This window comes from Cokeromyces recurvatus, assembly GCF_025118155.1.
Source record: "Cokeromyces recurvatus strain NRRL 2243 chromosome Unknown BX663scaffold_1, whole genome shotgun sequence".
Classification (NCBI taxonomy): Eukaryota; Fungi; Mucoromycota; class Mucoromycetes; order Mucorales; family Mucoraceae; genus Cokeromyces; species Cokeromyces recurvatus.
The window spans coordinates 745,019-772,935 of record NW_026251387.1 but is presented as its reverse complement, the minus strand read 5'-3'; the positions used below and the strand labels follow the sequence as shown (position 1 = coordinate 772,935).

The following is a 27,917-nucleotide window of genomic DNA, read 5'->3' as shown; positions in this document are numbered from 1 at the left end:
ATTGGCTGAGAATGTGAATACAATAAGGTTCATTTCATTTAATATTTGTGCCTTAAAAAAAAATAAGAAGTTCATCTATACAGAACAGAAGAAAGTAGCATTTCATATATATATATATGTGAGTTATTTTAAATTTCTTTTGCTTCCTACATATATATTTAAAAGAAAAAAAAAAGTGAAACTATGGCCAAACTTATGAGTCGTGTTATCAATAGTATTTTAGTACTGAACTATATTAATTTTAATGGATTATATGTCATTCTTATATCGCTCATAATCGTCTATGTATATATATATTGTCGAAGAAGATATTTTTCTCCACTTGCTTCTGCACCACTAGCTCCAGCTAATCATTTCTTAATCAAGTATTTTGGTATGGTTCCACCTCCCAATGATGTCGAAAAAACAGACTCTTTATCTCGTTTTCTTATTCTTGCTGGGCAAGATCCTTCTTTATCCCCTATAAGTGTTTGCTGGTCTATAATAGGAACTCCATTGGTCCTTGTAAATACATTAAGAGGCGTAAAAGATGTTCTTATTGACGGTCAAGCAAAAAGTAAGATCAAAGGTGAGCCACCAAAAATTCAACGTGGAAATCTTATTCGATTGATTCAAAACCTGGTGTTTGGTGGTAAAAGCATAAATAATGCTGTCGGTGAAGTAAGTCTATCTCCTTCTTTAAATATAGTTAGTATATATATATATATATATAATTTTTGTTGATTAATATATATGTAATGACTAGGAATGGCGCTGGAGACGACATATTTTATTACCACCTTTTCAACCTAAACAACTCGTACCTAAACTATTACCTTATGTTGCAACACGTACTGGTGACCTTTTGCAATTATTTGAAAAACATGCTCACTCTGGAAAAGCAATCGAGCTTGATGAATTATTTATGGGCTTGACAATGGATGTTATCAACTATTATTTATATGGCCGTAGTGAGTTAAATTATGATATAGTAGGTGGAAGACAAAATTTAAAGGTAAAAATTATACTTTATTATTTGAGCTGTTCAAGTATAAAAACCCTTTTTTTTTTTCTAACTAAACTAACTAGAATGAACATCATCGTCTTGGTTTAGGCTTTCAATCAGTTGAAGCTTGGCTTCCATTTGGTATTAATAAAACGAACTGGGCACAAAGAAGATATAAACCAGCTCGTGATAAATTGAAAGAATTTATCAGAGATTCCCTTAATTATGCTTTAGAGGACTACACAGAGGATTTAAAGAATTATGAAAAACAAGGTGTTTCAAAGAATCAAAGATCATATCGCTCGGTTGCAGCCTGTGCTTTTGATAGTGGAAGTTATAAAGAGGATCATATTGATCTAATTAATGACTTACTTTCATTAACTTTTGCTGGTTATGATACGACAGCACATACTTTGTCTTTTGCTTTCTCTGAACTTGCTCGTAATCCTAAATTACAAGATGAGCTATTTCATCAAGTTCGTTCTGTTTTAGGCCCCCCTCCAGTTGCTCCAGAAACTATTACTGCTGAAAAATTAGCAAAAATGCCATTAGTTACTGCTATCTACCGTGAAACTCTTAGAAAGTACCCTGCTGTTGTTTTTATTCCTGTTCATGTAAATAAAGATGTTATTGTTGATGGTGTGGTTGTACCCTCTAATGCAGAGATTTGGTGTAATGTTCGTGGAATTCAAATGAATCCAGCTATATTTCCTGATCCTGAAAAATTCGACCCTACTCGTTGGCTGAAACCTCAAGATAAAGTCAAATTAACCGAGAATAACGATAATGAGGTCCCTCAACAGGATAATGTCTTTGATAACTTAAATTCAAGTAGTAGTGATGACAATAACAGGACTGACTCATTCATTACACCTGAAGCTCAATATAATTTCCCGGATTTATCATTTACTTTAGGGCAGCATGCATGTTTAGGAAAGAATTTGGCTATTTTAGAATTGAGAACTGTAATTGCTTGTGTTATGAATCAATTTACATGCAAATTAAAAGAAGGTTTAGTCATTGACACTAAAGTTGTACTGACAACAAAACCACGTTATGGCGTTTGGGTGCATTTTGAGCAAAGATAGAAAAAATTATTATATTACTTAATTATTTATTTATTAATAAAATGAAAAATATTTTTTTCATTACCAAAGAGGCGTTAATAATTAGAAAAAAGTTATCTTATATTACAATCCATATACAAAAGGAAGATTTGTACTGAAAATGTACTAGTAAATATCCGCAAAGGGCAATATAATGATGTATAATGATTAAATTACGCTTATTTTATCAAATAGCATATACAGTACTTGTTATAGCTTGGAAAATACATACTAATAAGTATTATAAGCATTAAAAATAAAGATAATAACATTAGAAGAATAAGGTTTATATCATTACGTAATAAATGATAGTATAGTTTATTCCTATTATTAATAAAATCAATGTTAAAACAATAATTGCTCTGATAATTATATAATAAAGTATTTCAAGTCCTATTATGTGATTCCTTCGAATATCAAATAAAACATTAAACAAAACTTAGCAATGGATTTTTTTTTAATATTTTTATTAAATATAAATCTTGGGGTCAAAAAAAGGTATTTAGTTATAACTAAATAACATTACTTATATAGATGAAGCGAATTATATCCTGGATGGATAAGATATGTTCTTTGATTTTTATTTATTGTCTGGGCGGAATCACTCTGAGATTTAGCAAGGTATAAAAGATTTCAATTTTTTCTAACAAAATACAATAGTAACGATACAAAAGTAAAAGATATTGTCAAGAAATAATATTTCACTAGCACATTTTCTAGCGCAGTATTATCCAAATTGAAGAAAAAAAAAAAGAACCTTTTTAAGTTACGATATGCCTATTGTAAAATAGACTCTCTTCAGATTCTTTCATCAAAATTTACAATGCTGACCGGGACAGCAAAATCAGAGTATAAAATGCTATTTTTATAACAGTTAATATGTTATATCTAATTTTGTGTACTTATATTTTTTTTTTGTATTGCTTCATATAGAGTAAGTGTATCAATCACTCATCAGACGGTTACAAATAATAAAATAAAAAAAAAGCGTATTCACTAAAAAAGAAAGGACATAGTATGATAAATTTTCCGCAGAAATAAAGGGGAAAATATCAAGATAAACATTTGAATGACGACTTGATTGGTAAGGAAGGGACGAGAGGTAAAGATTAAACAGAAATAAGTTTTCCAAATATCTTGCAATGCGTGTACTTGCGAATAAATAAGATAAAAATAAGGATGTATATATGACAGATCTAAATAAGTATATCATGGATGGCCTCCAGCAACCAGATACTTCATAACCAAAATATAAAGTTAATAATCACAAATAATATATAAAAAAATTCCAATAACAGAGTAACATTAAAGTTGTCACAAATATAAGGGCATTTGATTGGCTGCGGTGTTTAAATATTTTACAAAACAGACATATATTATTTAGCTGCCTCAAAATCCAACAATGGCTTCTTGGTTTAGTGGTATAATTCTCGCTTAGGGTGCGAGAGGTCCCGGGTTCGATTCCCGGAGAAGCCCCTCTTTTTTTCTTTTTTTTGTTTTGCGATCATATTGTTTTATATTATCAAGTACATGTTTGTCTGAATCTATGTGATGTATATTTAATTATATCTTTTATAGTTATTTTGTATTACACAAAAGATATTGTATCCAACAGATGTTGAAGGTCTGACTATTAAACTGGATTATTATATTATTAAAAGGGTTGTTCATTCTAATTATTATATAGCAAAACAATATACAGTTGATTGATCGTTGTTGCGCTTATTTAATCCTTATATAACAGCAAGATAATTATAATATTTCTGTATACACATATATTCTTTGAAATATGCGATAATCTTTATTGAATTAACTAAATTTCATTATGATTTGTACTAATGTAATACAAGTTTTTTTGCTTTCTGGTACGACAGTTATAACGTGAGGAAATAATAATAAAATACAAGTTAATAAAGAATATTCTTTTTGTTTTTCTTCTCTTATTATATTTATTAAGCATTACAACTTTAAATAAAACTAGTCTAGTATTTACTGCTATTGTGTCTTTTATCACTCTGTATTTTACCACGAGAAATAATATAGATATAAATAGAATAGAAAGCTGAAAACATCTACTATATCTTAGACAACTATATTCTGATTTATATGTTATTACAAAAGATCAAACAACGCACATTATATATAAAGAGTTCTTATATCATTTTTATACAGAAAAGAAATACCTCTTGATAATTTATTTAAAATTATTGGTTATCTTTCTCTCTCTCTCTCTCTTTTTTTTTTTACAAATACCCACAATCATTATCTGTACATTATGTATGCTTTACATTAGATAATCTTCGCAAAATAAAACAAATACTTAAAAAAAATAACTTCAAAAGAATGCCTTGTTTGATTATAAACTTATTTCTTTTATAAATAAATAAAAAAAAAAAAAAGAGAAAATGTCCACACAATTAAAAGTATAGATTATAACTTTTTTTCTTTTCTTTTCTTTTTTTTTTTTTCTTTTTTTTTGAATATTTTAAACCATTGCTTGTAATTTATATAAAATACCTTGACAAAGTGAAGCTGAACATAATAGACCATGTTGTAATGATAAAGCGCTTGGCTCAGTTTTTTGATTTAAGAATAACTCATCAGTAGCTTCCATTTGTTTTGTACTCTCTTCCATAGAAAATAACCAGGTATCTAGTGAATCCAATAAGCCAGAAAACTGATCAAACGGCATAAATTTAAACTGCTGTGCTACTTTAATAGGCTTTAGGTTATTTTCTGTATTTATAGTTTGTTGCTGTACAAGATAAGGCTGAGGTGCTATAAAGGTATCCGCTGTATTATCTGTTGTTTTAGTACATGTAGAATAAAATAAATGATGATAAGCAGCATCAGAAACACATATTGTTGTCTTATCAGTAAAGCGTATATCAATAGCGTATTTAGCAGAAAAGATGACGCGCACTGAATCGTAAGCGCGAGGTATAATCAAAATTTTGCCAATATCGCCTTCTATAGCACATTTTGCTTCAAGATGTTCAAGGCATGTCATTAATGGTAACGTTTGGAATAGAATCTTTTTTTTTTTTTAAAGGTTAATATGTCATTATAAAAGATAGATACTCATATTAGTTTTCTTACCTGTACAAAATAAATCAAGTCTCGTTTTTCGTTCAAAACATCCCTCAAAAAACTTATAATTCGCCAATGAGGATTACGAGATTTTAATATAGGTAAAGGGGTGGTTTTTGTTTTATTGCCTTCATCTGCCATATCTAATTCAATATTGTATTGTCGTGAACGCTCTTTTCCATTTGAAGCCCATTTAATTGAACAAGTAAAGTTCTATACATTTTATATATTAAACTATATGCAAATATACATCTTTTTTTTTCTTTTTCAATATTACCTTTGCATATGTGAATGATAATTCTTGTAAATTAGTAGGATTGAACTTTAAGTGCTCTTTATATTTCTTGAGCCAAACAGAAGACACTAATGATAGTAATAGTAAGTATATAATCTATATAGTAAAGTAATGATGGTTACCTTGTCTAGTCAAATTAGTCATCATAAAGACTCTTTCCCAATCCAATAAAAATTGCATAACACACGTATCGATATTAGGATAGGTAAATGATAACACATTAGTTGACTTATCCAGTGAAATATGATCACCTAATTCATTATCTTCAAGAATTAAATTCCTCCACTCAAATTTTTCTTGTATTACTACATAACAATCATCTCGGCCACGATCCCACCATCCTGATGAACGAATGAGAACATCATTCTTCATACGAGTCGCTAATTGCTCAATCCAAGGTATGGTTTCCAGAGGCTTTTCTCTTCTGGTACCATCATCTGCGAAATGATATGCACATGTTTTGAGTAAATCTCGCTGAGGGATACAAATAACTTCAATTTTATCAGCAGCAGGGTGATTTATAACTTGTGTTTCTGTATTAGATAGTGTTTGTAATAAAGGTCGTAGATGATAAGAAATTGATCCTCTGAAAGACTGTAATTGTAATTCAATCTTTCTATTAGTAATATACGCTTTACAAAGTGAATCTAGCTTGGCTAAAAACCTTAAATCTATCGAAAGGCTTACGTATATGGGTATTAGTTTCCATTGTTATTTTATACTGTTAGGGTCCTGAAAAAAATAAATAAATATACATGCATGCATATGTATACTTTACTTGTCAACTTTGTTTGAATATTGAGATAAAATAGTGAGAGTATCATCAATCGTATTATTTATCGACACCTTCCTTCTTCTTTTTATATCTGGTATCATATCTTGTTCTTCTTTTATTGTAGTTGTTTCCTCAAATTTATCTTCCAAATGCCTTTTATTTCTATTAGCTATTTGTACATCATCAAGAGCTTTCAAACTATGATTCTTTTCGATAAATTGGTCTTTCCATAATCGATTACAATCAAAATAAGTCAAATCCACGATAGCATGATAAAGACCACTTTGATCATATGTTTTACTTTTTTTTTTGTGTATATATAAAAAATTATTATTGTTCTGTTTTATACTATACTGTATATATAACTTACTTGATGCAACAAAGCCATGATTTAAATTCATTTTTAACAATAGCTATTACAAAATGCCAATCTTCAAACTGAGGAAACTGAAGAAATACACAATGTGAAGGGTATTTGATAATGTTGTTATTGTTATTAGAAGTAGTTATATCACCGCTACTAGCTAATGTATTTAGAGTGTTAGCTGTAGCTTCTCCAATAATATCTCCAAATAGTTTTGTTAAGTCTTCTGATCGAAGATTCATCTGAGACGGATGGTAAGGTTGCAAATTCAGTTGTTTAGCAAGTGAAACAACTTCGCGTATAACAACTTCAGAACGAATCCATAATAAATGTTGAGAAATGTTCTTCGGATCATTATTCAATCTATCCTCTAGACCTCTTAAATTAACTATGAAAAGATAAAGTGAGTCAATACACATACTGCTAAAAAATTTCTCGATAAATATTTACAGTCTCCTTCATTACATCCTTCACTTGTATCAAATGCTTTAATTCTACCCGTACGCGAGTCTGCCTCAATACTTATATACCTTTGATGTCTATAACGTACAATTAATGATTGAGCTGTATTTTTTGTATCTATTTAAATATGTATTAATATCTCTTATTTAATGCCACTAAAGCCTTATTCTTTGTGATCAAATAACCTTTGCTATTAAGTACAGAGTGAGATTCATTTTTTACATCCTCATGACTTCCTTCAGTTAAATATAACCCATTTTCTTCAAGGAAATTCTTTTCAGATATCAATGCTTCTTTAAATTTATCAATAATACATTTTCCATGGTAATTTGTCACATGTAAAACAAGTTGTTCAATATCTAAATTAGAAGATTCCTAATAAACAAGTTAATTTAATATCTTAAAGGAAAAAAAAAACTTTTTTTTTTCTATGCTGAATTTTATACATACAATTAACTTTATATCTGTATAAAGTTCAGGTCTATCATTCCACAGTATCTGAAGAGAATTTTTCGGATATTTCAATAATGAAAGTACTTTGGGTCGATCATGGACAGTTATATCTGATAAAGCAATAGATGCACCAATGCCTGTTTTCTGAGTTAATCCTTTAAGCTCATCATGAATCTTCATATTTAATACTTCAGTATTATTATTACTAGCTTGTCGAAGCTGATTGGTATAGTCTTCATTATTGATCGAAATTTCAATCATTGTACTTTTTATAGCATTCGATGCTGTTGTTTGTGGTTTACCCCAATGTGATGCAGCTGAACCACCACGCCAGTAAACTAAAGTTAATTTTGTTCTATCCTGGTTCATTTGTACTTTAAGTTGATTTATCCATCTCGTTTTAGATAGCATGACAGCTTGAATATATAATATTTCCAACTGCATATGAAGACAACTTAAGTGAAGATAATCATACATATTAACAAGTGGAAAGAATAACGATTTAGAACTATTTGATGGTGTTGAAGAAGAAGCTGTATTCATATCACTATTATTATTATTAGCTTGTAATTGATCTTCAGCTACAACAGGTGGTACAAGCTGCTTTTGTGCATTAACGCGAAGATGTTGTTTTTGTATATCATTTAATGTAATGTCTATATCTTCTATAATAATTTTTAAACATGTTAACATATAAATTAAAGAATTTTTGTTATCAAGCCCCCTCTTTTTTTTTTTCTTTCACCTGTTGATCTACTCTTTGAAGATGCTTGAACAAATATGTCTAGGGATACAACCCACCATCGTCTATTATTACTATTTCCCATTAATGTTAGCACAACCTCAAATTCATTTTCAATTAAAAAGTAAATTCGACCATTTTCTATTGAAAATTTTTGTGAAATTATCGTTTGCATAGATTATAAACCATTTTCTTACCAATTCGGTAGTTTCGCATAGGAGGAGGCAAAACTTCTGTTGTAACAATACGCATTCTAATCACATCATTCATATTACGGAATGTTGCTAATACTTCTTCATCAGTTAATGGTGTAGGTGCCATCATGTCCTAAAAGAAAATTAATATCAATTGTATTTAATTTGAATATACTTTTTTTTTTCCTACTTTGATTTTTGTAGGCATGCGCTGATAACTTCCTGTTGTTAAAACATCCACTGCTGTCGGTATATCGAAGTTTCGTAATCTTGCTGCCGGTAGTTCCAAATGAATTTTATGAAGATAATCGACTGTGTCTTGAAATATTTTATTTTGATTTGCTAAAAAGGCCATAATATTCTATGCATTTCAAAATAGAGTTTTTTTTTTTTTTTTTTTTTTTTTTTTTTTTTTTAAGAAAAAAAAAGAATAATAATTTCATTTAAGAATATAGATATTTACCTGACACATTTGAATGTCTTTAGCATTTTTTGCCCATTTAACGAGTACAAGTAATTTTAAAAATTGCTTTCTTATAAATGTTGAATATGTCAAAATTTGCCGCTTTTTCTCAACATCAGACATGGAAGGTAATCTAATGAAAAAAAAAGAAAACTTATCAATCTCTCTCCTTTTAAAATAAGTCATACTAGTATCCAAAACACAAAAAGTAAGAAAACACGAAAAAAATAACTTTACGTATCGGTTAATGTCATTAAATCAGCATGTGCCTTATGGATTAATTTTCCAATTAATGTTTTAAGAGACACCATGCTTGCCATTTCAACGGGTAAAACAATCTTTTCCTTTTCTTCGTCCTCAACATTCTGCTCTAGGTTGTGATTTTTACCATTCATGTTTTGCGATTTAATAGATTGCTTTCCATTAACATTATCAGGTTGTTCTTGTTTAACGATGCCATTAGATTGAATAGTTTCCTGTGACTCATCAGATGGTGTTGTTAATATTGGCTGCATTACTTTATATATATTTTTTTCTCTTTTTATACAATAAACAACACTGACAATAATAATAAAAAAGCAAATTCGCGGAAAAAAAAATAAAATAAAAAAAGAAATGTTTTTTTTTAAAAAAAAAATTGAACCTACGTCACCATCATCTTTTTCAAAGAAAACCGAGAATTATATTTTATTTTTATGAAGTCTTCAAGAAATTTGAAAACTAACCTCTTTTTAGTTTAGAAAAAAAAAAAAAATAGAGAGCTCTTTTTTTTTTTTTTTCTTTTTCTTTTTTTTTTTTTAGAAATAAGTTTTTAGATGAATTCCTTTCTTTTAGATTAGACATCTTTTAAATAAAAAATGGACTATGTTAACTATATTCCAGACGAAAACTACAATAATTTTATGACTGAGGGAATGGAAGTTGATGAGGTTGCTGTTAAGTTCGGCGACATTGAGATGCTTTGCTTAGGAAAAATGAGTACCTCATAGAAGATATTTCTTAAAGCGCATATGAGAAAATGGATGAAATGGTTTTAGAGCTTGAGAAGATGACTATTATTAAAACGAAAACAAACATATAAAAAAGTATGGGCCTAAGCAAATCGCACGCTTTATACACATATTACAGGAAACAGGGGCCACTGTACCAAAAGTAGCCAAAGCTTGTGGCATACCTACAAAGCAGTGCCTATAAACTTTTAAACCAGTTCAATGATAGTAATGGGTCACTTCTTCCAGGTAGTACACCAACACAAAAAGGAAAAACGAAACAAAAAAAAAAAAAGCTATTTCCTGTCTATACTGCCTTTTTGATCTAGTTGTTTGACGCTAACTCTTCAACCGTTTTGGAACAGACAGGAGAAAAGCTGATGAAGCAGTTTGGAGTACCCGTTACTATTTCATCTTTGTACGCGCATATTCGTGAAAAAGTGCTGCTTAACATTAAAGTAAGCTAGTAAATACACAATCGAAAGAGATGCGCCTAGAACGCTTAACCTCCGTTACGAAATTATCAACAAATGGATAGAGGCCGGTGTTGATTTTCAGAAAAACTGCATGTTTATTGATGAAGCTGGCTTTCACTCCCAACTGATGAGAGGGCGTGCATGGTTGAAAGTTGGTACTCCAGAAATTGTAAAAGTGCACACACACGAAAAGGCGTTAATTTTAGCATGATTGGGTGTATATGTGCTAGAGGAATTATAAGCTTTACTAAAGTTATACCTTTGAAAATAGAGGATACTGAGTTGATAGAGAATGAGTTTCATTTCGAGGTATCAGCTAAAAAAGAAAGAAAGTATAACACTCAAGAGCCTAAAAAACAACAACCCTTAAAGAAGGGTACTATTGCTTATCATAGAGTCAAATATATAGAATCTGTTATGGATATACTTGATAAAAAGGAGATAAAAGGGTTTTTTCATTGTCATGGGTAACTGTAGGGTACATCACACCAGATTTGTTGTTGACGCAATTGTGAAACAAGGATACAAACCATCATTCATGCCACCTTACTCTCCTTTTTTTTTAAAAAAAATCCCATCGAAGAGTGCTGGTCGAAGATCAAAAGTGGTATTAGAAAAAACCCTTTGAAAAAAAGGTGATGAGCTGACACCTCGTATCGCTGAAGCATGCAACACGGTGACTACAAAGGACTGTTTGCAGTGGGTGAAGCATGCTGAATCTTATTGGGAGAGATGTATTCAGAAAGAGAAGGGGTTAAAAATAACTAATGTTGTGTTCTTGACCTTTTCACATATAAAACGTCCTTCTAAAATTTTCCCTTTATTTTCTAAAACAATCTAAATTCTACTTGACACTTTTCCATGTCCATTTCCGTGTCTATTTTTTTTCAGCTGCTGGTTCTCGTGTTCCTTATCGTTACCTTTTTCTAAGTACTAAATATGATAACCATAACAAGAGAACAAGCTATATGCATACTATATTGTGTAGCTTTTAACGATGAAAATGTCAAGACATTTGTGTACTGAAAAGTTTGAAAGCCTGCTACAAGGAGGATCCCATGGAGCCAATGGTGATCTCCATTTACAAAATAAATGCCTACCCTTTCATATACAAAAGATATTTAGTCAAGAAAGAAGAATTACATATTGAAGATAGCACAAGTGTGAATAAAAATCAAATGAGTTTAGGTACATAGTAAAGGCTATACCTTTTCTACTCTATGATATCCAGTAACATTTAATCTATATTTTTATAGTCTCTAAGGCATAAGTATCCAGTTTTCTTGATATCGTATTTTTGCCTGCCAACCCATTCAACGAAGACGCATATAACTTCAAACAGGTAGAAACCAAGAAAATATTGTCTTTTATACGTAAATATTCATGTCTTTTTAACAAATATAATATCAGCAGCCTTGGAAAGTGGTTGAAGTCAGCAAAAGTAAGCCTAACAGACTCTCCGATCAAAAGAATATACGGCAGTACAGGAGAAAAAGTACAAGTAAGAAACGTGTATGTCTTAAAGGATGAATATTTAGGTAAGTTTGGCTTCAGTTTGTAAAAAGCATGCATTTATTAATTATTGGGTTTTACTACAGCGGATACCTTAAAAAAAGTGGTTTCTTATCTTGAAGAGTACCAAGAATATATAAAAAAGTTTAAAAAAGGAGGGTTACAATGTGATTGGCTACGCTAGAAAATCAAAGGGCAAAGAGACAGAAGATACTTGAATAAAACTATTGCAGCTGATGTGTAACTGTTTGAGAAACAGATCGCTTGTTGATTGTGCGTTCGCTTTGTGCTCCTGTAATGCAAGTGACCCATTACATTCGAGAGACAAGAGCCAAGAAAAAGTACTCGAGGATGGCAATACTCAAGGTAAAAATAACTAGTTCAAGAAAATATTCAGAATTATAACTATTTATTGGGTATGCTGTGTCATATAAAAAATAACAATAAAATGTGTCTGGTAGTTCTTGATTACGCAGGCCTTTCTACTAATCGCGAGGATTTGGAGCAGATTATTAGGTAAAATATAAATAAAATAAAACAATGAAGTATAAACAACATTCTAACGTTTAGTATTAGTGACAATGAGAGCTTACAAAAGATAATCATCGATACGTTGCCCTTCAATAATAAAGTAATAATATATGAACGCCAAAAACTACTGAATAAACAGCAAACAATGAAGGCATTTGAGTGCACAAACAGGCCTCTGCAACGCTCAAAATAATTTTGTTTATTTCAAAAAAAAAAAAAAAAAAAAAAAAACAGTCTATAGTGAAAAACTTAAATTTCAAGAAGCTAAAAATGACAGAGAAAATGTTAAGGCTTTGACTAGAAAAGATAAGCCTTGTGACTTTTCTTCTAAGTTTTGGATAGTAGGATATTTCCAATAGTTAATAGTGTGAGTGTTATGAGCTGACTTATAATGCAATATTTCGTGATTAAACATGCGGATCAGAAAATTATTCAAGGAATTCTATCTAAATTCTCCTGAAACTCTCTTAATCCACTCTATCAAATAATATTAAAAACTTCTAACACTTCATTATCTATAACATATTTTATTCAGTCGTAACTAGCACTTTTCTGATTCGCTTCTTATCTCAGACCTCTTTAAGAATTCTTATAAATACGCATCAATTTAAATTCATTATTCATAAATAAAATCATTGACTTCAGAATCATTGTTCGGTCTCATTGATGATTTTTTTATTTTATAATATTTTTTTATTTGATATTTTACAAGCAATATCACAGAACTCCTTAATATTATGGATGAGGATGAATCTTTAAGGTGAGTTATTTAGTGATGGATAATGCTAGTATCCATAAGTTGAAACCAATGATTTGAAAAATTGAGGCTAGATGTTATAAAGTAATGTAACTCCCCCCACTTACTCACCTGAGCTAAATCCTATTGAACAATTCTGGGCCTTAGTGAAAGGAAAAATGAAGTGCTATCGTTTGACGAAAGAAGAGACATTATCTTCTAGAATTGGTGATGCATGTAATAACGTTCGTTTTAGTGATCTTTATGGCTTTTGCCTTCATTCCATGCATCAAATTATAAATTGCTTTAAACGAATTCCATTCTAAGCCTTTCATTGAATAAATAATTATTAACTTTAACTATAAATCAACTAAAGTGTTACGAGAACTAAAACATTATATGATTCTATTAATTAAAGTATGATTAAGCGCTATAAATTAAACCTAACAGCATCTTTTCCTCCTGTAACCGACAATATCTACTTTTTTTTTTATTTTTTGGTACGGTACGATACTGTACGATACGCTTTTATTTTTCTTTATCGCCATGTCTGAATCAAGTATTCACCTTGAAACAAGTAATGGCTCCATTAGTGGTAAGTAAAGTATATTATGTAAACAAAAACACTTTCTCTCATATACAATTATAGATTACTTGTTGTCAGAAGAGTTTGTTCCCAGTAGTGATTGAATTAGCAAGGCTGTCTTAACTGATGATAGAATCATGAATATTATATGCAAAAGTCTTAACAATAGTCCACAAGATCAACATATGGCCGCCCCTAACGAATTCTTGAATAAAAACGTCAGTGATATTATATATCTCCTAAAAGTGCCTCTTAGTGAGTACCCGCTCATAATGGTAGAAGTCTAAAAAAAAAAAGTTAATGACAAATACATATCTCGTGCAGCACGTTACTCAACATCAGTTTATAAAAAAAAATACAGTAAATACTCGATTATTTTAATAATTGGTGTATCTACGGTAACCACATCAGTAACCAGAAAGCTAGCTCCATCTACGGCTTACCCATATAGTCTAGAAGTTCCATGTCTCTTTTGGGCCAAGCACTATTTACTAATGTCTTCAAGCACATTATCAAAAACTGTATCAATTGAGCAATTAGATCCTTTAGCAGCTATTGATATGTTTTTATGCTCACAAAAACTCTCGATAAAACACCTTGATTGTGGCTCTGATGACTCTACTATGAAACTTTTATATAAAGTGGCAATGATCTACGTTCAGCAATTAGTTGGTGAGGAAACAGAGAAAGCAGAAGCTATTAAGTTAATTTGTGATAATACAGAGAACCAAATAGAAAAATAAAAAGATGTGTCGATAAAAATAAAAAAAATTGGATCTCTAAAAAAACTGAGTGCAAAATGGATCCTTATTTATATCTTGTGGAGAACTGGGTTACTTTGTGACAGGAACAGAATGAAAGAAGAATATTTCCCATAAAATGATTAAAGTTATTTTTGTCTGAGCTCTAGTCTTTGCCCTGATTAAATTATTCGTGCTCACTCTAACCGGTTATTTTCCTTGAAACCAAATAACGAGATCTCGTTTGTTCATACTTGTGAATGATATAGGGAAGATGCTTTGTATTATATTCATTCCTCAATGCACTACTTGAATGAATTTCATTATAGTGTATAGATAGTATATTAGATAATAATCTGGATATATAACTCATAGGTACAGCCTATAATTCATATATGTCTTTATCATTAATAACTCTTTCTACTATTGTTTGGCCTATCATTATCTCGTAATGTTAGTATTTATTATAATATTATTTTTCTTATCACGAGAATGTTTTATAATTTGAAATCAAATAATATTGTATGCATAAAGTGTACAAATATTATGACTTTGATCTGTATATTATAAGATATTATGTAATACATCATTGTATACACAACAATCACTATAAAATATTTAAACGGCGTACTGTTATTATTATCTCCGATAAAAATGAAATACAGCAGTTTACTTGTTATATATTAATATTTTTTTTTTTTTTTTACATACAAACACACATCTATTTATATAAATGTCAATTAAAGAGATTTCAAGAAATAAATGCTTTGGCGGCCATGTTATTAAATATGAACACCATTCAGATGAACTTGACTGTGACATGAAGTTTAATGTCTTTTTACCCTTAGAATCTTCTACACAAAAAGTACCTGCCATTTATTTTCTATCTGGTTTGACATGTACTGAAGATAACTTTATTCAAAAAAGTGGTGCCATGGCTGAGGCAGCAAAGCATGGTATTGCTTTAATCGCTCCTGACACATCTCCACGTAAATATACATATTTCTGTTCTCATTTTCCTTTTTTGCTATAATAAGTATTCATTCATATATTGTATTACAGGTGGTGTAAAAATTGAAGGCGATGATGATTCTTGGGATTTTGGTACTGGAGCTGGATTTTATATAGATGCGACACAACCTAAATGGTCAAAAAATTATCGTATGTATTCTTATATTACTAAAGAATTGTATCAACTTGTCTATGAGCAATTACCTATTGTAAGAAACACACGTTTTTTTTTTTTTTTTTTTTTTTTTTTTTTTTTTTTTTTTTTGCTTTGTTTTTTGTTTCCTTCATCCTTATTTATCTATTTAACAAGTATAGGATGAAAATCGCATTTCAATTATGGGACACTCAATGGTAAAGTTGTATAATGTTACTGTAAAAAAAAAAAAGGGAGAGGACTTAAATTATTATGCATAGGGAGGTCATGGCGCATTGACCATATTTATTAAAAATCCAAGCAAATTCAAATCAGTTTCAGCATTCGCACCTATTGCTAACCCTATGAATTGCCCTTGGGGCCAAAAAGCATTTTCCAACTATCTTGGTTCTGATAAAGAATCCTGGAAGCAATATGATACTATTGAATTATTAAAAACGCATATGAATGAGCGTATGAATGCACTTGTTGATGTTGGCACTGCTGATGGTTTCTTGGAAAAGGAGCTCTTGATTGATGAATTAAATAAGACAGTAAAGGAATTAGGACGTGAAAGTGAATGGAAGATCCGTTATCAAGATGGTTATGATCACAGTTATTTCTTTATCTCTACTTTTATTGCTGACCATATTCAGCATCATGCAACCTATTTAAAAGCATAAAAAAATTAAATAATAAATTATTTTTAAGCCACTAGTATTTTTTTTTTTTTTTTTTTCTCGTCATTTTTCTTTTTAAATAATAATGTCAAAAAAGCAACAAAATAAAAAGATTAATACAGAAGAAAATGAAAGATTACAAACACAGATTGATGCCTCAATTGGCATTGCAAGAACGTTAATCCAATCCTGGTTACCTCCACCAAAACCAGGAGAAAAGTTAGAAGATGAAGATGAAGATCAAGACATTTATACAAAATATTCAAGTGGTCGACCTGATAGGTAAAAATTAAAAAAAAAAGAGTCTTCCAGAACAAGTGATATATGTTTTTTTTTTTTTTTTTTTTTTTTTTTTTTTTTTTTTTTTTTGCTTTAATAGACTTGGCCTTGGTGCTAAATTCTTATCTCATGCAGAAGCTATGCGTCATAATAATAATGGAGCTCTACCTTCTAAAGAAGAACTAGTATTAAAAAATAAGATTTTAAATCAAAATAAAAGAGCATCACAACATCGTGATTCGTCTATAGATATCAGAAAACGATCACGTCCTCAAGATCAATCTGAATCATCAGATGAAGATGAAGAAGGTTCGCGATCAAACACAGTCGGCATAAAAAACAAGAAAAAGATAGAAAGTATCTCTACAACATCAAACAGTAATAATAAAAAAAAGATTGGAAATCAAGGGGACTTTTTATCAATGTATCTATCAGAGCGTGCAAGTAAAAAGAAGAACAAAAAGAAATAAGAGTCTTTGAAAGATCTTCTCCTGTACATAAATTCTTTAATAAAACTAAAACTAAAAAGATACCCTTTAATGCATTCTTCTATTTGATGGGCCAAAAAAACAAACAAACAAACAAGACTTTACTTTATTAAAACAATATGTATTAGTAGATAACAAAAAAAAATCATTGACATAAAAAGTTAGTTTATTATTTATTATATCCATGTTTTTTCTTATAACTATGATTGATCCAACTCATTTATTACTGGTCATCTTTTTTTTTTCTTGGTCTTTTATTTTGCACTTTTCTACAATGCCACATCCAACAAGCTAATACAGAGGCTGAAAGATTGATTCAAGCAAAGATATTCATTCAAAAAAAAAAAAAAAAAAAAAAAAAAACGAAAAGGCAAGAAAAAGAAGTAAATCCGAAAAAATGAAAAAAAAAAGGAAAGGGTAGACAACAACGGTACAAAAGGCAAATTCGCAATTACAGTTTTATGTAAACCTACTGATTTTTTTTTTTTACGTACTTTACTAGAAACAAAAAGTGGAAGCCGTACAAATTTATTGAAGAAGATAAATCAAAAGTGCCACTCATTATCTTTGGAAATGACGCGTTTAACAAAAACGTAGTAAAGTTCAAAGATGTACGTTATGGTGCAGTAGGGATCTTGTGCAGATGCCTTAAGAAAAGAGAAGCAGCAGGAGAATTTTCTGGTTGTTCCTATCGATGAATACCGTACTTATCAGATAGACAACTCCCGTAAAAGTAGAACGATGATAAAGCACCCTGATGTCAAAGGCCAAAGTGTACTTGTCTGTACAACTTGCCGTACACTTTGGCAAAGAGACATCAGTGCATCGAAAAACATGATGCTTATATCGCTTTCTGTCTGGAGTGGCCATGGTGTTTCTGAAGCGTTCAGAAGGAGCAGCTCATGAACTTTCCATGCCTCAATCGCCATAATCAACACGGTTTCCATAACAGGATTTAGATCGCATTACAGGTAAATGTCTAAAGACTGTATATAAATCTTCATTCGTCTAAAACTCAATTTTTTTGTCTGATTTCATCTGAAAATTAATTTTGATTCGTATCTAGTTAGTTATTGTAGCAAAATATTAGTCGGAGTAATGCAGTAATAAAACCATTAGATTTTTTATTTTTCATTATTATTTTACCTTAAATCCCAAGTAAAAGAGGTCTACTTACCAAAAACTAAAGAAACAAAAAAAAAAAAAAAAAAAAAAAAAAAAAAAAAAAAAAAAAAAAAAAAAAAAAAAGGGAGAATCTATTGTAATAAAATAATTTTATGTGTATACGTTATTAGTTATTATTAAAATGATATAAAGAGAGCGAATAAGAGAAAGAAAAATTTTTTCTCCCTTTAAACTGGAGATCGAAATCAGTTCAAGGTAAAACCAAACTAACTTGGCTTTTTTTTTTCTCCCTTGTTTTCTACTGTTGTAAATAAAGTAAAATAAAGAGTTTAAAGAAGAAACAAGAATGATATATTACATAAATATACAAAACAAAAACATAAAGAAAAAAAAATACACACACACACACACACATTAATTTCCTTTTGTTGCTGATAATAATTTATCATGGATGCCTTGTAAAAATTGATCATTTGCAGGTACAGGCGGTAAACGCTTGCAATGCTTCATTTTCATTTTCCTGAATTTCACTATAGGATGACTAGTATAAGGATGACTGATAAAACTGCTGTAACCACTACTATTATATTTGTTGATACTTGCCATATCTTTTTTTTTATCTTTTTTATCCTTCTTCTTTTCCTTCTTCTTTTCCTTCTCATTTAAATTATTACCCTTTTTTTCGCTTGCTGCTATTCCAATAGATGTTTCGTTAGAAAAAGAAACACTCTTTCTACGAATGGGACTATTATTAGAAGGTGATATAGGTTCACTGTCATCTCTTTCCTCTTTTTCGTTTTCTTTCTCTTCTTCCTCTCTTTCTCCTTCTTCCTCATTCTCCTCATCTGATGATGATTGTGCTGATAACGATGTTGGTGAAGATGATAACAAAGTGGAGGGAGTGATTGTGTTACCATTACGTATCGTATTCTGAATGGTTAAGTGATCTTGGTTGACTGTATCATTTAAATTACATCGACTTGTTTCTTCATTCAATTCTTGAATCAAAGAAGAAGCTCGTGGGTTTAAGATAACGGGTACAACAGGTGTACCAAGTGAAGAAGGGCTCTTAAAACCTTTGTTTTTCTTTTTCTTCTTTTTATCTCCACTATCTTCCTTCTTTTCCTTCTTGTCTTTCTTTTTATCCTTTTTCTTGTCTTCCTTTTCTTCCACTTGATCATTCACTTTTGACACTATTTATGATGGCTATAAGTTAAGATATTTTATCCTTATTCTACTATTATAAAATATATAAATGTATATCTGTAATTATATTTTATATACTTTTATTATTTTCATCTTTAGAAGACCATTCAGGATCAATACTATGCCTTAAAAGGTCTTTTACCAATGGAAGTAATTCAATTTGCTATAATACATATTTAATACTATTTAAATTAAGAAAAATACGAATAAATACTTACAGTCCAACTCTCTTTTGATAATGATCTCAAGTCATTAATCTATGATAACATTTATATGTGTGTGTGTGTGTATTAGTTTTATTGTGCATATATAATCTCTTTATTTTATTACAGTAGAAATACGATTTTTGTTTAAAATAGAGAGATCTTCTTCAACTTCTTTTTCTGACCAATTCCTTTCTTTAGCAATTCGTTTTAATACATTGCTCACAGGCTATAAACGATATTAATTCTCTTTATATTTGTATACATGTATCTATATATACAAAAGTAAAATAATCAATCACTATATTTACATCAGTGTCAAGTAAAAACTCAGTCATTTTTCCTATATTTATATATTTGTATATGTATATGAAAAAGAGAAAAAAAAAAAAGAAAAAAAGAAAATAAAGGAGCTTTTTTTTTTATCGTTTTTTATTTTATTTATTTATTTATTTATTTTTTTTTTTTTTTTTTTTTTTGAAGTACAATTATATTCCGAACCACCACTCACTAACTCAACATGTGATCAATTTTACTTATGGGGTTTCAAAGCAACAAAGTACACAACATAGAAATATTAGGAAGAGGAATCTCACGTAATTTTGAGTCACAGCAAATCTAAGCAATAAAAATTATGACTCTGAGAATGAATATAATACAAGATAACATGCATCTGCTTCTGACTCAAAAATAGTTGCATATGAAAAAAAAAAAAAAGATAAAGTGATAATGAAGAAGACTACCCGTTATACTGTCGATCACTCAAATCATTTATTTATTTATAGTAAATCCTTAGACAACATAAAGTCATTTTTTTTTGAATCATATATACACTAGTTGCCATAGTTTGTACACCAATGTTGTTGTTAGGATATAAAATGCGTGTAACAAGAAAAGATCGTATAACAATTTTTTTTTTATAATAAACCTGGTACTTTATTAATTAATAAGCGCCAAGAAAAATTATTATTATTATTATTATTATTATTATTATATATAGATAAGGAAAAAACAACAACAACAACAACAACAAGTTACTAGAATTACTCTAGTTGACTTTTTTATCCACTTATTTATGTGAGGTTACTAGGTTTATTTCTTATAAAGGTAAGATTGATTTCTTGTAAAAATATAAACAATAACAATAATAGATGTTTACTATTTTTAGAAGTGATCGACACTAGTACATGTAAATTTTTCCTTTTATGTTAACAGAAAGGGTCGTCTTTATGATTAGTCTTCCATTAAGTTTTGTTCTTTTATTTTTTTTCCAAATCTTTGTAAATCTTCAAGTAATAATTTTGGTTCCTCTAAGGCTGGAAAATGCCCACCCTAAATTATTTGAAATGGTTGTAAGTATAATGATTATTTTAAACAGAACGAAGAATAAGCTTACAGAAATCATCTCGGTGTATTGTTGAAGGTCTGTTGAAGCCTCCAACCAATCTTTTGGTATCTATTAGTAGATTACAGAAAGGTGTAAGTCTTTTTTTTTTTTTTTTTTTTTTTTTTTTTTTTTTTTCATTTGATATAATGAAATAATTCATCTATGTGTCACCTTTATAATATCATGAGCAAATGCACAAACAGCTACGGGAATAGTAATTCGTGGTAAAACGACTTTCATCATTTCTTTTTGTTGAAGACATTCATAATAAATACGAATAGATGAGGACATGGTATTTGTTAACCAATAAATAGAAACTTGAGTCAAGAATTCATCGTAACTGATAGTAGTTGGTAACCCTGAAGTCTCTTTTTCTTTCTCTAGTGAATGATATGTCCAATCATGATACTTTTCCAGCATCCAAGCTAAATCATTTATTTAAAAGGATTAAAGTTATCTATTACAAAAAAAAAAAAGTGTGATATCAATACCTAGTAAACCTACAGGACTATCAGTAAGGCCATAGGCTAAAGTATAAGGTTTTGTGCCTTGTATAGCTCTATAACCACATTCATTATTCCATTCTGCATTAGCAAATGTTGCACCTCCCAATAGTGTCTTTCCTGTTCCATAAACTGTATCAAATCCCAAAATTAAACTAGAAAAAAATTTCATCACCTTGAAAGGATAAAATAATAGATTCCTTGGTGTAGGTAGTGGGGGTAAAACCATAGGTAGATTTGTATGATATGCTTTACAATTTTGATTATAATGTGTAGCAATCCATTTCCCTATAATCGCTCCCCAATCTCCACCGTGATAGACTTTAGAATAAATGAATGTTAACCTCTACATAGCTATTACATATTATTAAGCTTATTACTATATTTATTGTATCCTAGATTTAGCATTAATGAGTTGATTGTACTAGCCATTTTAGATACGCCATATCCTTTTACTTTCGGTGCTTCTGAGAAGCCAAAGCCAGGTAAACTAGGAACAATCACATGAAATGCCTTTTAAATAATAATAAACGCGTTTATAAATTTATGATAAATGTCATTTTTCCCTCTGCTTCTCTCTCTCTCTCTCTCTTTCCCTCTTTCTTTCTTTTTTCTTTTGTTTTACCTGTGTATCATTAAAACCATCTCTCAGTGGTTCTATTAACTTATGAAACTCATAAAATGTAGACGGCCAACCATGTAATAAAACAATAGGAATAGCATGATGATGAAGAGAAGGTTCATAAACATAATGTATCAATAGTCCATCTATCTTCATATGATAGTGATGCCATTTATTCATTTTCGCCCTGGATGATTTTTCCCAATCAAATTGGTTTACCCAATAGTTCACTAATGGTTTAACAGCCCAGCTAGGAGCTCCTAAACTCCACTCATCATCACCCGGTTCTTCTAACTCGTTAGGCCAAATGATAGAAGCTGTCTTTTCAACTAGTTCATGATGCTTTTCATTAAAGTCAGGTATATAAAACCTTTCTATTTCCCCTTCTGACAACAACATATATTGAAAAATAAGAATAAAATAAAGGAAAATAATAATAATAAAACTCGTTTTTTTTATAACCAAATGCTTACTCTTTTGGTTAAAAAATGATGACTTGTTTAATATTATCCTTAATTTGCTACCGCAACTTAAAAAAAAAAAAAAAAAGATGAGGGGAGGACATTATTTTCTAAAAATAAATAAATAAAATAAACGCGCTCTGCTACAAATATTCCCTTTTATTACTTTAATTTTTTTTTTTAAAGAAATAAGGATGCCATCACCTGTAAGTTGTCAATTGGGGATTAAAATGTACAGTTACTAACTTTTTTTTTTTAATCTTATTTTCGAAATCTTTCTACTCTTTTCCTGTTTTTTTTTCCTTTTTTTTTTTTTTTTTTTTTTTTTTTTTTTTTTTTTTTTTTTTTTTAAAAAAAAAAGGCATTTGAAAAAGCAGCAGAAGAAGTTCATAATCTTGCTAGCAAACCTTCTAATGATGATCTTTTAAAGTTATATGCACTTTATAAACAAGCTACTGTTGGTGACAATAACACCTGTAAAGTCAATTAAAAAAAAAGGGGGGGAGGGGGAGAAATGGAATAGATATGCAGTATTTGTATTAACTAACATTTATGTATTTTATTTTATTTTAGCTAAACCCAAGCTTGACATCAAAGGTCGTTACAAATGGCAAGCATGGGAAGACCTTAAAGGTAAACGCATAATGGAAGAGTAAAGAAAGTGGAAATAGGATTATCTTATATACATTTATTTAGGCATGATTCCTGCTGAAGCCGAGACACAATACATTGCTTTTGTTGAAGAGCTTAAAACTAAATGTTAGGGAAAGTGATAGGAGGGAGATTTTCTTAATATCCCTTATTATTATAACACAACTGAGACAGAATATAATTATGTAATAAATTTCTTTTTTTTTTTTCTTTTCTTTTTTATATTTCCACATATATTTTTTCTTTCTTTTTTTCTTTCTTTTTTTTTTCATAATCATAATATTTATACCATGTCAAAAGATATAGATGAATTGACTCAATCTATGAAAAATACAAATGTGAAAGAGGATATATTAGTAGATGTTGACTACGATGAGTCTTCTTCTACTCCTAACATTAATGACATTGATGTTGAAAACAGTAAAGAGTATGTTTACATTTAGCAATAATTTTAAAAAAAAAACTTACCCACTCCTTTTTATTCCATTATAAACAATAAAAAGTACTTTAACAAAAGAAAAGGATGAAGTTGTACAAGATAAAAATCAGCAACAAGGTATGATATAAAGGAAGAGATGGATTGAGAGGACGTATATATATTAATTTATATTACAATCGTTAGAAAGTAACTCTTCTCGACAATTTCAGGCAGATATACCACCCTTTGATTTTCATAGATTTTTAGAGCAAATGAAAGACCCAAGTGCTGTACCCATTGCACGTTATACAAAGGGGTAAAATAGCATTTTGAAAAAAAGTTATACAACAAAAGAAATACTTATCATTTATTTTATTAGCTTTATAACTGCCTTTCATAGAAGAGAAGCTTGGACTGTAAATGAGCAAATTAAATTTATACAGGACTTTTTAAACGTATGTTTATAGATGTATTTGTATAAAAATATGAATATATAAAGAGGAAATATAAAAAAGTCACACATGTTCAACTTGAATAGTTTACTTATGGTCGAATGAGGGATTGTGATGTTTGGAGAGATATTTCAGATAAAGAATTTGAAAATGCGAAAGAAGGCATGGAGAAACTAGTAATGAATAGGCTATTTAATGTGTAAAAAAAAAAAGAAAAAGAAAAAAAATTAAAATGATTTATGAATTTGACACGTTCAATTTTTATAGTACATTTTCACCAAATACTATGGATGATAAAGAAAAGGACGAAATATTACATCATAAAATTAAAATCTTTCGCTGGATAAGGGAGGAACATCTTGATATACCCAAAACGGACGATAATGAATCATTCTTAACTTTTGCAGAATCAGGCAAGTTTGTCTATGTATGGATTTAATTTGAAAATGAATCTAAATCTCCCTTTTTAGAATTATTGAAAATGAATAATTACAAGGCACCAAGGGATAAACTTATTTGTATTTTAAATTGTTGTAAAGTTATATTTGGTAGGTTATTATTAACACAAGTTAGATATAACCATATAGTATTAAAAATTCTATACTGAAACTATAATAGGCTTAATGAAGCACATGGAGAGAGATGAAGGAGCAGACGTTTTTCTTCCACTATTAATATATGTCGTTATTCGTGCAAATCCGCCTCGTTTAATATCTAATGTTCAGTAAATATACGTGTATATACATTGATATAATATAATACATATATAAATGCATATTTATATCTTTTATTGTCAATAGATATATTTCTCGATTTAGAAACCCTGAACATCTTAGAGCAGAAGCTGGATACTATTTAACCAATCTTGTAAGTAGTACGTATACAAGATATAAACAAGAAATAATAATAATAATAATGGCTTAATTAGATGGGTGCAATTGAATTTATCGAAACAATGGATGTAAATTCATTATCGATATCTCAAGAAGAATTTGATGCGTAAATAGATAATAATTACATGTAACCTAATTTTTTATACTCATTATGATTTAGTTTTATTGAAAAAACAATGATAGAGTTAAGTCAAGAGGAACCCAAAGTAACAATTGCAGATAAAAGACAAATTAGTTATGAAAATGCAGTTCATCCGTTACATGCTAAAAAGGCACAACAACAACAACAACAGCAACAACAACCATTAATAGAAATTGGATCAGATATTGCTCAAAAATCGCTCAATTTCATGGAGAGATTATTTTCAGATAGTAGTGCAAGTAATAGCGAAAGTGAGCAATATACTCATAAAAGACATCAACATCAACATCATGATAGTCATCATTATTACGTACCTGACGGTCCTTCTTCTCTATCACAAGAATTACCTATGCCCGCTAATTTAAATTCAGCTCAACAAGAAACAGTAGCAATAACAAGACTACATTCTGAAGATGCTCGTAAAACATTTGATGAGGATTTAAGTACTATTGTCTCTATGTTTCCTAATATTGAACCTGGTGTTTGTTTTATGGTTTTACAAGCGTGCGAAGGCAAATTACCAGAAACAATTGAACGGTAATATATACAATGAAAAATAATATTTATTTATTTATTTGTTTATTTATTGTCTTTATAATAGCTTATTAGACATGTCAAACGATTGAATATAAATAAACTTGTTATACCTTTAATAATCATATTTTTCTTTCTTCCATCGAGTAAGTAAGTTATCCTTATACTCCTAATAAGAAAGAAAATAAAAAAAAGGGGGAGCGAGTAACAGTAGCAAAAATATGATGTAATATCAGTTATATTATTAATTTTCAAATGTTTGTTGTTGTTATGTGTATTACAATGGTTCGATTTTGACAGCGTTATAGTTACACGAATTATTTTAATCGAACAGCATAGCAACAACATTGGTATTCTGATGCCCCTCCTTTTTTGAGTAGTAGTCAAGTTGCTGCTGACGACTCCGCTATGATATGTTGTTGCTTCCTTAGTCTTCTTCTCCTCCACCTCCTGAAGTATATACAAATAAATATTTGTATGTGTATATGTATAGAAATATGTGTATGTATACAAATATATAATAACTACATCATCTTTTTTTTTATTTTACGTTGTTGATGTTAGTATTTTTTTTTAAAGAGAAAGAAAATAGATCTGTGACAGCAATAATATGCAGAAATAGCTTTAAATAATTTTGTTTTTATTTATTTAGTTACTCTAGAAGAAGAATTATAGAATCATTATCATAACTATAAACTCGAATAAGTGAAACAACAAATCGGAGTAACCCATTTACACCTAGGTGGTAGTTTTTTTTTTTTTTTTATAAACCAAAAAAAATAAAATAAAATAAAATAATCAAAAAAAAAAAAAGATAGAAAGATGAATTCTTATATGTATTTAAAGAGAGACGTTATTAGAAAGATAGATCCTCTCCTTTCATTTCTTTTCTTCCTCCTCTTTCTCTCTCTCCTATTCTTTTTTTTTTCTTTTTGACCTAAGAGGAAGGTAAAGAGAAATAAAATCATTCTTCTTTTTTAATGACCGCAAATACTTGTTAAAGAAAAACGGCATCAGGGACAGCAATAATAATGACAGCATAGAAAAAAAAATATTACTTGGATCAGTTTAGAGAAGGAACTTTTAGGGAAAAAAAAATAGACAAGACTTGAAATATATAACAGAGTTAAGGGATAGATGACTGTATTTAGTATCAATAAGGTATAGAAAAAAAAAAAAACTACTACAAATTATAAATGTTTAACAAACAAGTAAAAAGTTATGTTACATTAAAAATTGTAAAGTTCGTTTCGATCTGAATCAAACTGTATAAAATAAATTTTATACATGTATATTTGTATTTATGTTATTTATCTATAATTTGTTGTATGCTAAGTTATTTCTTTCTTTTTTTTTTAAAAAAAAAATAAAAGCAAAAAAAAAAAAATGTTTATTTTCGAGTAAGTTAGCATTGATGACTATGGCTGGAAAATAAAAATAGTATTATCTTCCACAAGTTCTCTCTTTCTCTTTTTTTTTTTTTTTTTTTTATATATATCTTTATTTATTTTTTCTAAATTGATTTGTATACTTTATTTATTTATTTTTCTTTTGGAAATATGAAACTCAGTGAACAAACTACTATTTTAGGTAGTTTTACTGCATTCTATGCCGAGAAGAGCTTATGATGGCGGGGATTTCCATGTGACTATAAATGCTTGTACTAAAAAAACCTTGAATTGGTATAAATTGTATTTATTTATTTTATTATATTTTTCTTCTTCTCTCTTTTCTCTTTCTTTTTCCTTAAGGGGAATGCCTTCTTTTTTTTAAAATATATAAAAATACATACATATTTTATTTATTTATTCATACTTGATCACTATTATTATTATTTCTTTTTTATACATATACATATATAAATATATTAAAAATATGACATCTGTAGCTCCTGCTGGTCAAATAAATAATGTGGATAAAATTCCAACTGAACAAAAGAGCGCTTTCTATTCTTTTTTAAAGTCATTAGCATCATTTACAGGTGATTTATCTTCCGTTACTTGTCCAGCATTCTTACTTGCACCTGAATCACTTATTGAATACTCGTAAATATATATAATCTATATACATATACAAATTATCTGTTTATTCATAGAATAGTATATTAATTCTTTTTACCTTTTCTTTTCTCTCCTCTTCCTTCTCCTTCTCCTTTCCTCCCCCCTTTTTTTTTTCTATAAATTCTATTTAGTGAGTTTTGGGCAGCTCAGCCGGAACTGTTCGCAGCCAT

The 27,917-nt window shown here is 29.3% G+C and overlaps 14 protein-coding genes and 1 non-coding gene across 15 annotated transcripts; 11 read left to right on the top strand and 4 right to left on the bottom strand.

Moving 5' to 3' along the window:
• The first annotated feature begins 122 nt into the window (after positions 1-122).
• On the top strand, positions 123-2,138 carry BX663DRAFT_464065 (cytochrome P450). Its single transcript, XM_051524007.1, has 3 exons — positions 123-687; positions 746-994; positions 1,069-2,138. Exons 1-3 carry the CDS (start codon positions 184-186, stop codon positions 2,071-2,073), a joined length of 1,758 nt encoding a protein of 585 aa, XP_051387720.1. The 5' UTR covers positions 123-183; the 3' UTR covers positions 2,074-2,138.
• A 1,357-nt stretch (positions 2,139-3,495) lies between these two features.
• On the top strand, positions 3,496-3,567 carry BX663DRAFT_t15. Its single transcript has one exon. It is a non-coding gene; the product is annotated as a tRNA-Pro (tRNA).
• A 934-nt stretch (positions 3,568-4,501) lies between these two features.
• BX663DRAFT_9648 (uncharacterized protein) lies at positions 4,502-5,813 on the bottom strand. The gene is made up of 3 exons (XM_051532367.1): positions 5,599-5,813; positions 5,191-5,544; positions 4,502-5,125 (listed from the first exon to the last, which is right to left on the bottom strand). The coding sequence occupies exons 2-3, from the start codon at positions 5,320-5,322 to the stop codon at positions 4,577-4,579; spliced, it is 681 nt and encodes a 226-aa protein (XP_051387719.1). The 5' UTR covers positions 5,323-5,544; positions 5,599-5,813; the 3' UTR covers positions 4,502-4,576.
• Positions 5,814-6,250: 437 nt separating this feature from the next.
• BX663DRAFT_425058 (mediator complex subunit MED14-domain-containing protein) lies at positions 6,251-9,240 on the bottom strand (the record flags this gene model as incomplete). Its single annotated transcript, XM_051522466.1, has 11 exons — positions 6,251-6,533; positions 6,622-7,003; positions 7,066-7,194; positions 7,311-7,452; positions 7,528-7,718; positions 7,797-8,195; positions 8,276-8,413; positions 8,470-8,599; positions 8,657-8,827; positions 8,978-9,062; positions 9,167-9,240. 11 exons carry the CDS (start codon positions 9,238-9,240, stop codon positions 6,251-6,253), a joined length of 2,124 nt encoding a protein of 707 aa, XP_051387718.1.
• Positions 9,241-10,839: 1,599 nt separating this feature from the next.
• BX663DRAFT_425069 (uncharacterized protein) lies at positions 10,840-11,022 on the top strand (the record flags this gene model as incomplete). Its single annotated transcript, XM_051522468.1, has 1 exon — positions 10,840-11,022. A coding segment is annotated over one exon (183 nt), but the record flags the coding sequence as incomplete, so codon positions are not given.
• Positions 11,023-11,425: 403 nt separating this feature from the next.
• Positions 11,426-11,955, top strand: BX663DRAFT_425955 (uncharacterized protein; the record flags this gene model as incomplete). Its single annotated transcript, XM_051522515.1, has 2 exons — positions 11,426-11,576; positions 11,666-11,955. Coding segments are annotated over 2 exons (441 nt in total), but the record flags the coding sequence as incomplete, so codon positions are not given.
• Positions 11,956-12,324: 369 nt separating this feature from the next.
• Positions 12,325-12,630, top strand: BX663DRAFT_425534 (uncharacterized protein; the record flags this gene model as incomplete). The annotated part of the gene is made up of 2 exons (XM_051522492.1): positions 12,325-12,422; positions 12,483-12,630. The coding sequence occupies 2 exons, from the start codon at positions 12,325-12,327 to the stop codon at positions 12,628-12,630; spliced, it is 246 nt and encodes an 81-aa protein (XP_051387715.1).
• Positions 12,631-13,757: 1,127 nt separating this feature from the next.
• Positions 13,758-14,168, top strand: BX663DRAFT_491864 (uncharacterized protein). The gene is made up of 2 exons (XM_051525136.1): positions 13,758-14,042; positions 14,128-14,168. The coding sequence occupies exons 1-2, from the start codon at positions 13,897-13,899 to the stop codon at positions 14,138-14,140; spliced, it is 159 nt and encodes a 52-aa protein (XP_051387714.1). The 5' UTR covers positions 13,758-13,896; the 3' UTR covers positions 14,141-14,168.
• On the top strand, positions 13,758-14,755 carry BX663DRAFT_9563 (uncharacterized protein). The gene has a single exon (XM_051532363.1). The coding sequence runs from the start codon at positions 14,254-14,256 to the stop codon at positions 14,500-14,502; it is 249 nt and encodes an 82-aa protein (XP_051387713.1). The 5' UTR covers positions 13,758-14,253; the 3' UTR covers positions 14,503-14,755.
• Positions 14,756-15,209: 454 nt separating this feature from the next.
• Positions 15,210-16,385, top strand: BX663DRAFT_491863 (s-formylglutathione hydrolase-like protein). Its single transcript, XM_051525135.1, has 4 exons — positions 15,210-15,488; positions 15,562-15,719; positions 15,826-15,861; positions 15,925-16,385. The coding sequence occupies exons 1-4, from the start codon at positions 15,233-15,235 to the stop codon at positions 16,324-16,326; spliced, it is 852 nt and encodes a 283-aa protein (XP_051387712.1). The 5' UTR covers positions 15,210-15,232; the 3' UTR covers positions 16,327-16,385.
• BX663DRAFT_9519 (uncharacterized protein) lies at positions 16,376-17,436 on the top strand. The gene is made up of 2 exons (XM_051532362.1): positions 16,376-16,605; positions 16,703-17,436. The coding sequence occupies exons 1-2, from the start codon at positions 16,409-16,411 to the stop codon at positions 17,070-17,072; spliced, it is 567 nt and encodes a 188-aa protein (XP_051387711.1). The 5' UTR covers positions 16,376-16,408; the 3' UTR covers positions 17,073-17,436.
• Positions 17,437-18,606: 1,170 nt separating this feature from the next.
• Positions 18,607-19,992, bottom strand: BX663DRAFT_491851 (uncharacterized protein). The gene is made up of 5 exons (XM_051525134.1): positions 19,936-19,992; positions 19,752-19,853; positions 19,640-19,678; positions 19,500-19,584; positions 18,607-19,408 (listed from the first exon to the last, which is right to left on the bottom strand). Exons 1-5 carry the CDS (start codon positions 19,960-19,962, stop codon positions 18,630-18,632), a joined length of 1,032 nt encoding a protein of 343 aa, XP_051387710.1. The 5' UTR covers positions 19,963-19,992; the 3' UTR covers positions 18,607-18,629.
• Positions 19,993-20,647: 655 nt separating this feature from the next.
• On the bottom strand, positions 20,648-22,637 carry BX663DRAFT_491847 (Alpha/Beta hydrolase protein). Its single transcript, XM_051525133.1, has 6 exons — positions 22,140-22,637; positions 21,895-22,027; positions 21,503-21,835; positions 21,183-21,436; positions 21,021-21,080; positions 20,648-20,956 (listed from the first exon to the last, which is right to left on the bottom strand). Exons 1-6 carry the CDS (start codon positions 22,533-22,535, stop codon positions 20,858-20,860), a joined length of 1,275 nt encoding a protein of 424 aa, XP_051387709.1. The 5' UTR covers positions 22,536-22,637; the 3' UTR covers positions 20,648-20,857.
• Positions 22,638-22,768: 131 nt separating this feature from the next.
• Positions 22,769-23,506, top strand: BX663DRAFT_491845 (acyl-CoA-binding protein). The gene is made up of 4 exons (XM_051525132.1): positions 22,769-22,803; positions 22,959-23,073; positions 23,171-23,230; positions 23,294-23,506. Exons 1-4 carry the CDS (start codon positions 22,792-22,794, stop codon positions 23,359-23,361), a joined length of 255 nt encoding a protein of 84 aa, XP_051387708.1. The 5' UTR covers positions 22,769-22,791; the 3' UTR covers positions 23,362-23,506.
• On the top strand, positions 23,496-25,217 carry BX663DRAFT_491840 (uncharacterized protein). Its single transcript, XM_051525131.1, has 11 exons — positions 23,496-23,675; positions 23,752-23,804; positions 23,871-23,982; positions 24,046-24,121; positions 24,205-24,317; positions 24,386-24,531; positions 24,589-24,666; positions 24,737-24,842; positions 24,919-24,985; positions 25,047-25,138; positions 25,195-25,217. The coding sequence occupies exons 1-10, from the start codon at positions 23,539-23,541 to the stop codon at positions 25,119-25,121; spliced, it is 963 nt and encodes a 320-aa protein (XP_051387707.1). The 5' UTR covers positions 23,496-23,538; the 3' UTR covers positions 25,122-25,138; positions 25,195-25,217.
• The last annotated feature ends 2,700 nt before the right edge of the window (positions 25,218-27,917 follow it).

Excerpts from the sequence above, each read along its gene's own strand:
- BX663DRAFT_464065 (XM_051524007.1), top strand. The coding sequence starts at position 184 with ATGGCCAAACTTATGAGTCGTGTTATCAATAGTATTTTAGTACTGAAC. Across the intron at positions 688-745 it reads TATCTCCTTCTTTAAATATA|GAATGGCGCTGGAGACGACA; the intron begins GTTAGTATATAT and ends TGTAATGACTAG. Across the intron at positions 995-1,068 it reads GTGGAAGACAAAATTTAAAG|AATGAACATCATCGTCTTGG; the intron begins GTAAAAATTATA and ends TAAACTAACTAG.
- BX663DRAFT_9648 (XM_051532367.1), bottom strand. The coding sequence starts at position 5,322 with ATGGCAGATGAAGGCAATAAAACAAAAACCACCCCTTTACCTATATTA. Across the intron at positions 5,126-5,190 it reads ACTTGATTTATTTTGTACAG|ATTCTATTCCAAACGTTACC; the intron begins GTAAGAAAACTA and ends AAAAAAAAAAAG.
- BX663DRAFT_491864 (XM_051525136.1), top strand. The coding sequence starts at position 13,897 with ATGAATATTATATGCAAAAGTCTTAACAATAGTCCACAAGATCAACAT.
- BX663DRAFT_9563 (XM_051532363.1), top strand. The coding sequence starts at position 14,254 with ATGTCTTCAAGCACATTATCAAAAACTGTATCAATTGAGCAATTAGAT.
- BX663DRAFT_491863 (XM_051525135.1), top strand. The coding sequence starts at position 15,233 with ATGTCAATTAAAGAGATTTCAAGAAATAAATGCTTTGGCGGCCATGTT. Across the intron at positions 15,720-15,825 it reads TCTATGAGCAATTACCTATT|GATGAAAATCGCATTTCAAT; the intron begins GTAAGAAACACA and ends TAACAAGTATAG. Across the intron at positions 15,862-15,924 it reads CAATTATGGGACACTCAATG|GGAGGTCATGGCGCATTGAC; the intron begins GTAAAGTTGTAT and ends TATTATGCATAG.
- BX663DRAFT_9519 (XM_051532362.1), top strand. The coding sequence starts at position 16,409 with ATGTCAAAAAAGCAACAAAATAAAAAGATTAATACAGAAGAAAATGAA. Across the intron at positions 16,606-16,702 it reads TCAAGTGGTCGACCTGATAG|ACTTGGCCTTGGTGCTAAAT; the intron begins GTAAAAATTAAA and ends TTGCTTTAATAG.
- BX663DRAFT_491851 (XM_051525134.1), bottom strand. The coding sequence starts at position 19,962 with ATGACTGAGTTTTTACTTGACACTGAT. Across the intron at positions 19,854-19,935 it reads AGTTTTTACTTGACACTGAT|CCTGTGAGCAATGTATTAAA; the intron begins GTAAATATAGTG and ends TATCGTTTATAG. Across the intron at positions 19,409-19,499 it reads TAAAGATGAAAATAATAAAA|TGTCAAAAGTGAATGATCAA; the intron begins GTATATAAAATA and ends CATCATAAATAG.
- BX663DRAFT_491847 (XM_051525133.1), bottom strand. The coding sequence starts at position 22,535 with ATGTTGTTGTCAGAAGGGGAAATAGAAAGGTTTTATATACCTGACTTT. Across the intron at positions 21,836-21,894 it reads TCTAGGATACAATAAATATA|TCTATCACGGTGGAGATTGG; the intron begins GTAATAAGCTTA and ends TTTATTCTAAAG. Across the intron at positions 21,081-21,182 it reads TTGCTCATGATATTATAAAG|ATACCAAAAGATTGGTTGGA; the intron begins GTGACACATAGA and ends ATCTACTAATAG.
- BX663DRAFT_491845 (XM_051525132.1), top strand. Across the intron at positions 23,074-23,170 it reads TGTTGGTGACAATAACACCT|CTAAACCCAAGCTTGACATC; the intron begins GTAAAGTCAATT and ends ATTTTATTTTAG. Across the intron at positions 23,231-23,293 it reads AGCATGGGAAGACCTTAAAG|GCATGATTCCTGCTGAAGCC; the intron begins GTAAACGCATAA and ends ACATTTATTTAG.
- BX663DRAFT_491840 (XM_051525131.1), top strand. The coding sequence starts at position 23,539 with ATGTCAAAAGATATAGATGAATTGACTCAATCTATGAAAAATACAAAT. Across the intron at positions 23,676-23,751 it reads GATGTTGAAAACAGTAAAGA|TACTTTAACAAAAGAAAAGG; the intron begins GTATGTTTACAT and ends AACAATAAAAAG. Across the intron at positions 24,532-24,588 it reads CTTAACTTTTGCAGAATCAG|AATTATTGAAAATGAATAAT; the intron begins GCAAGTTTGTCT and ends CTCCCTTTTTAG.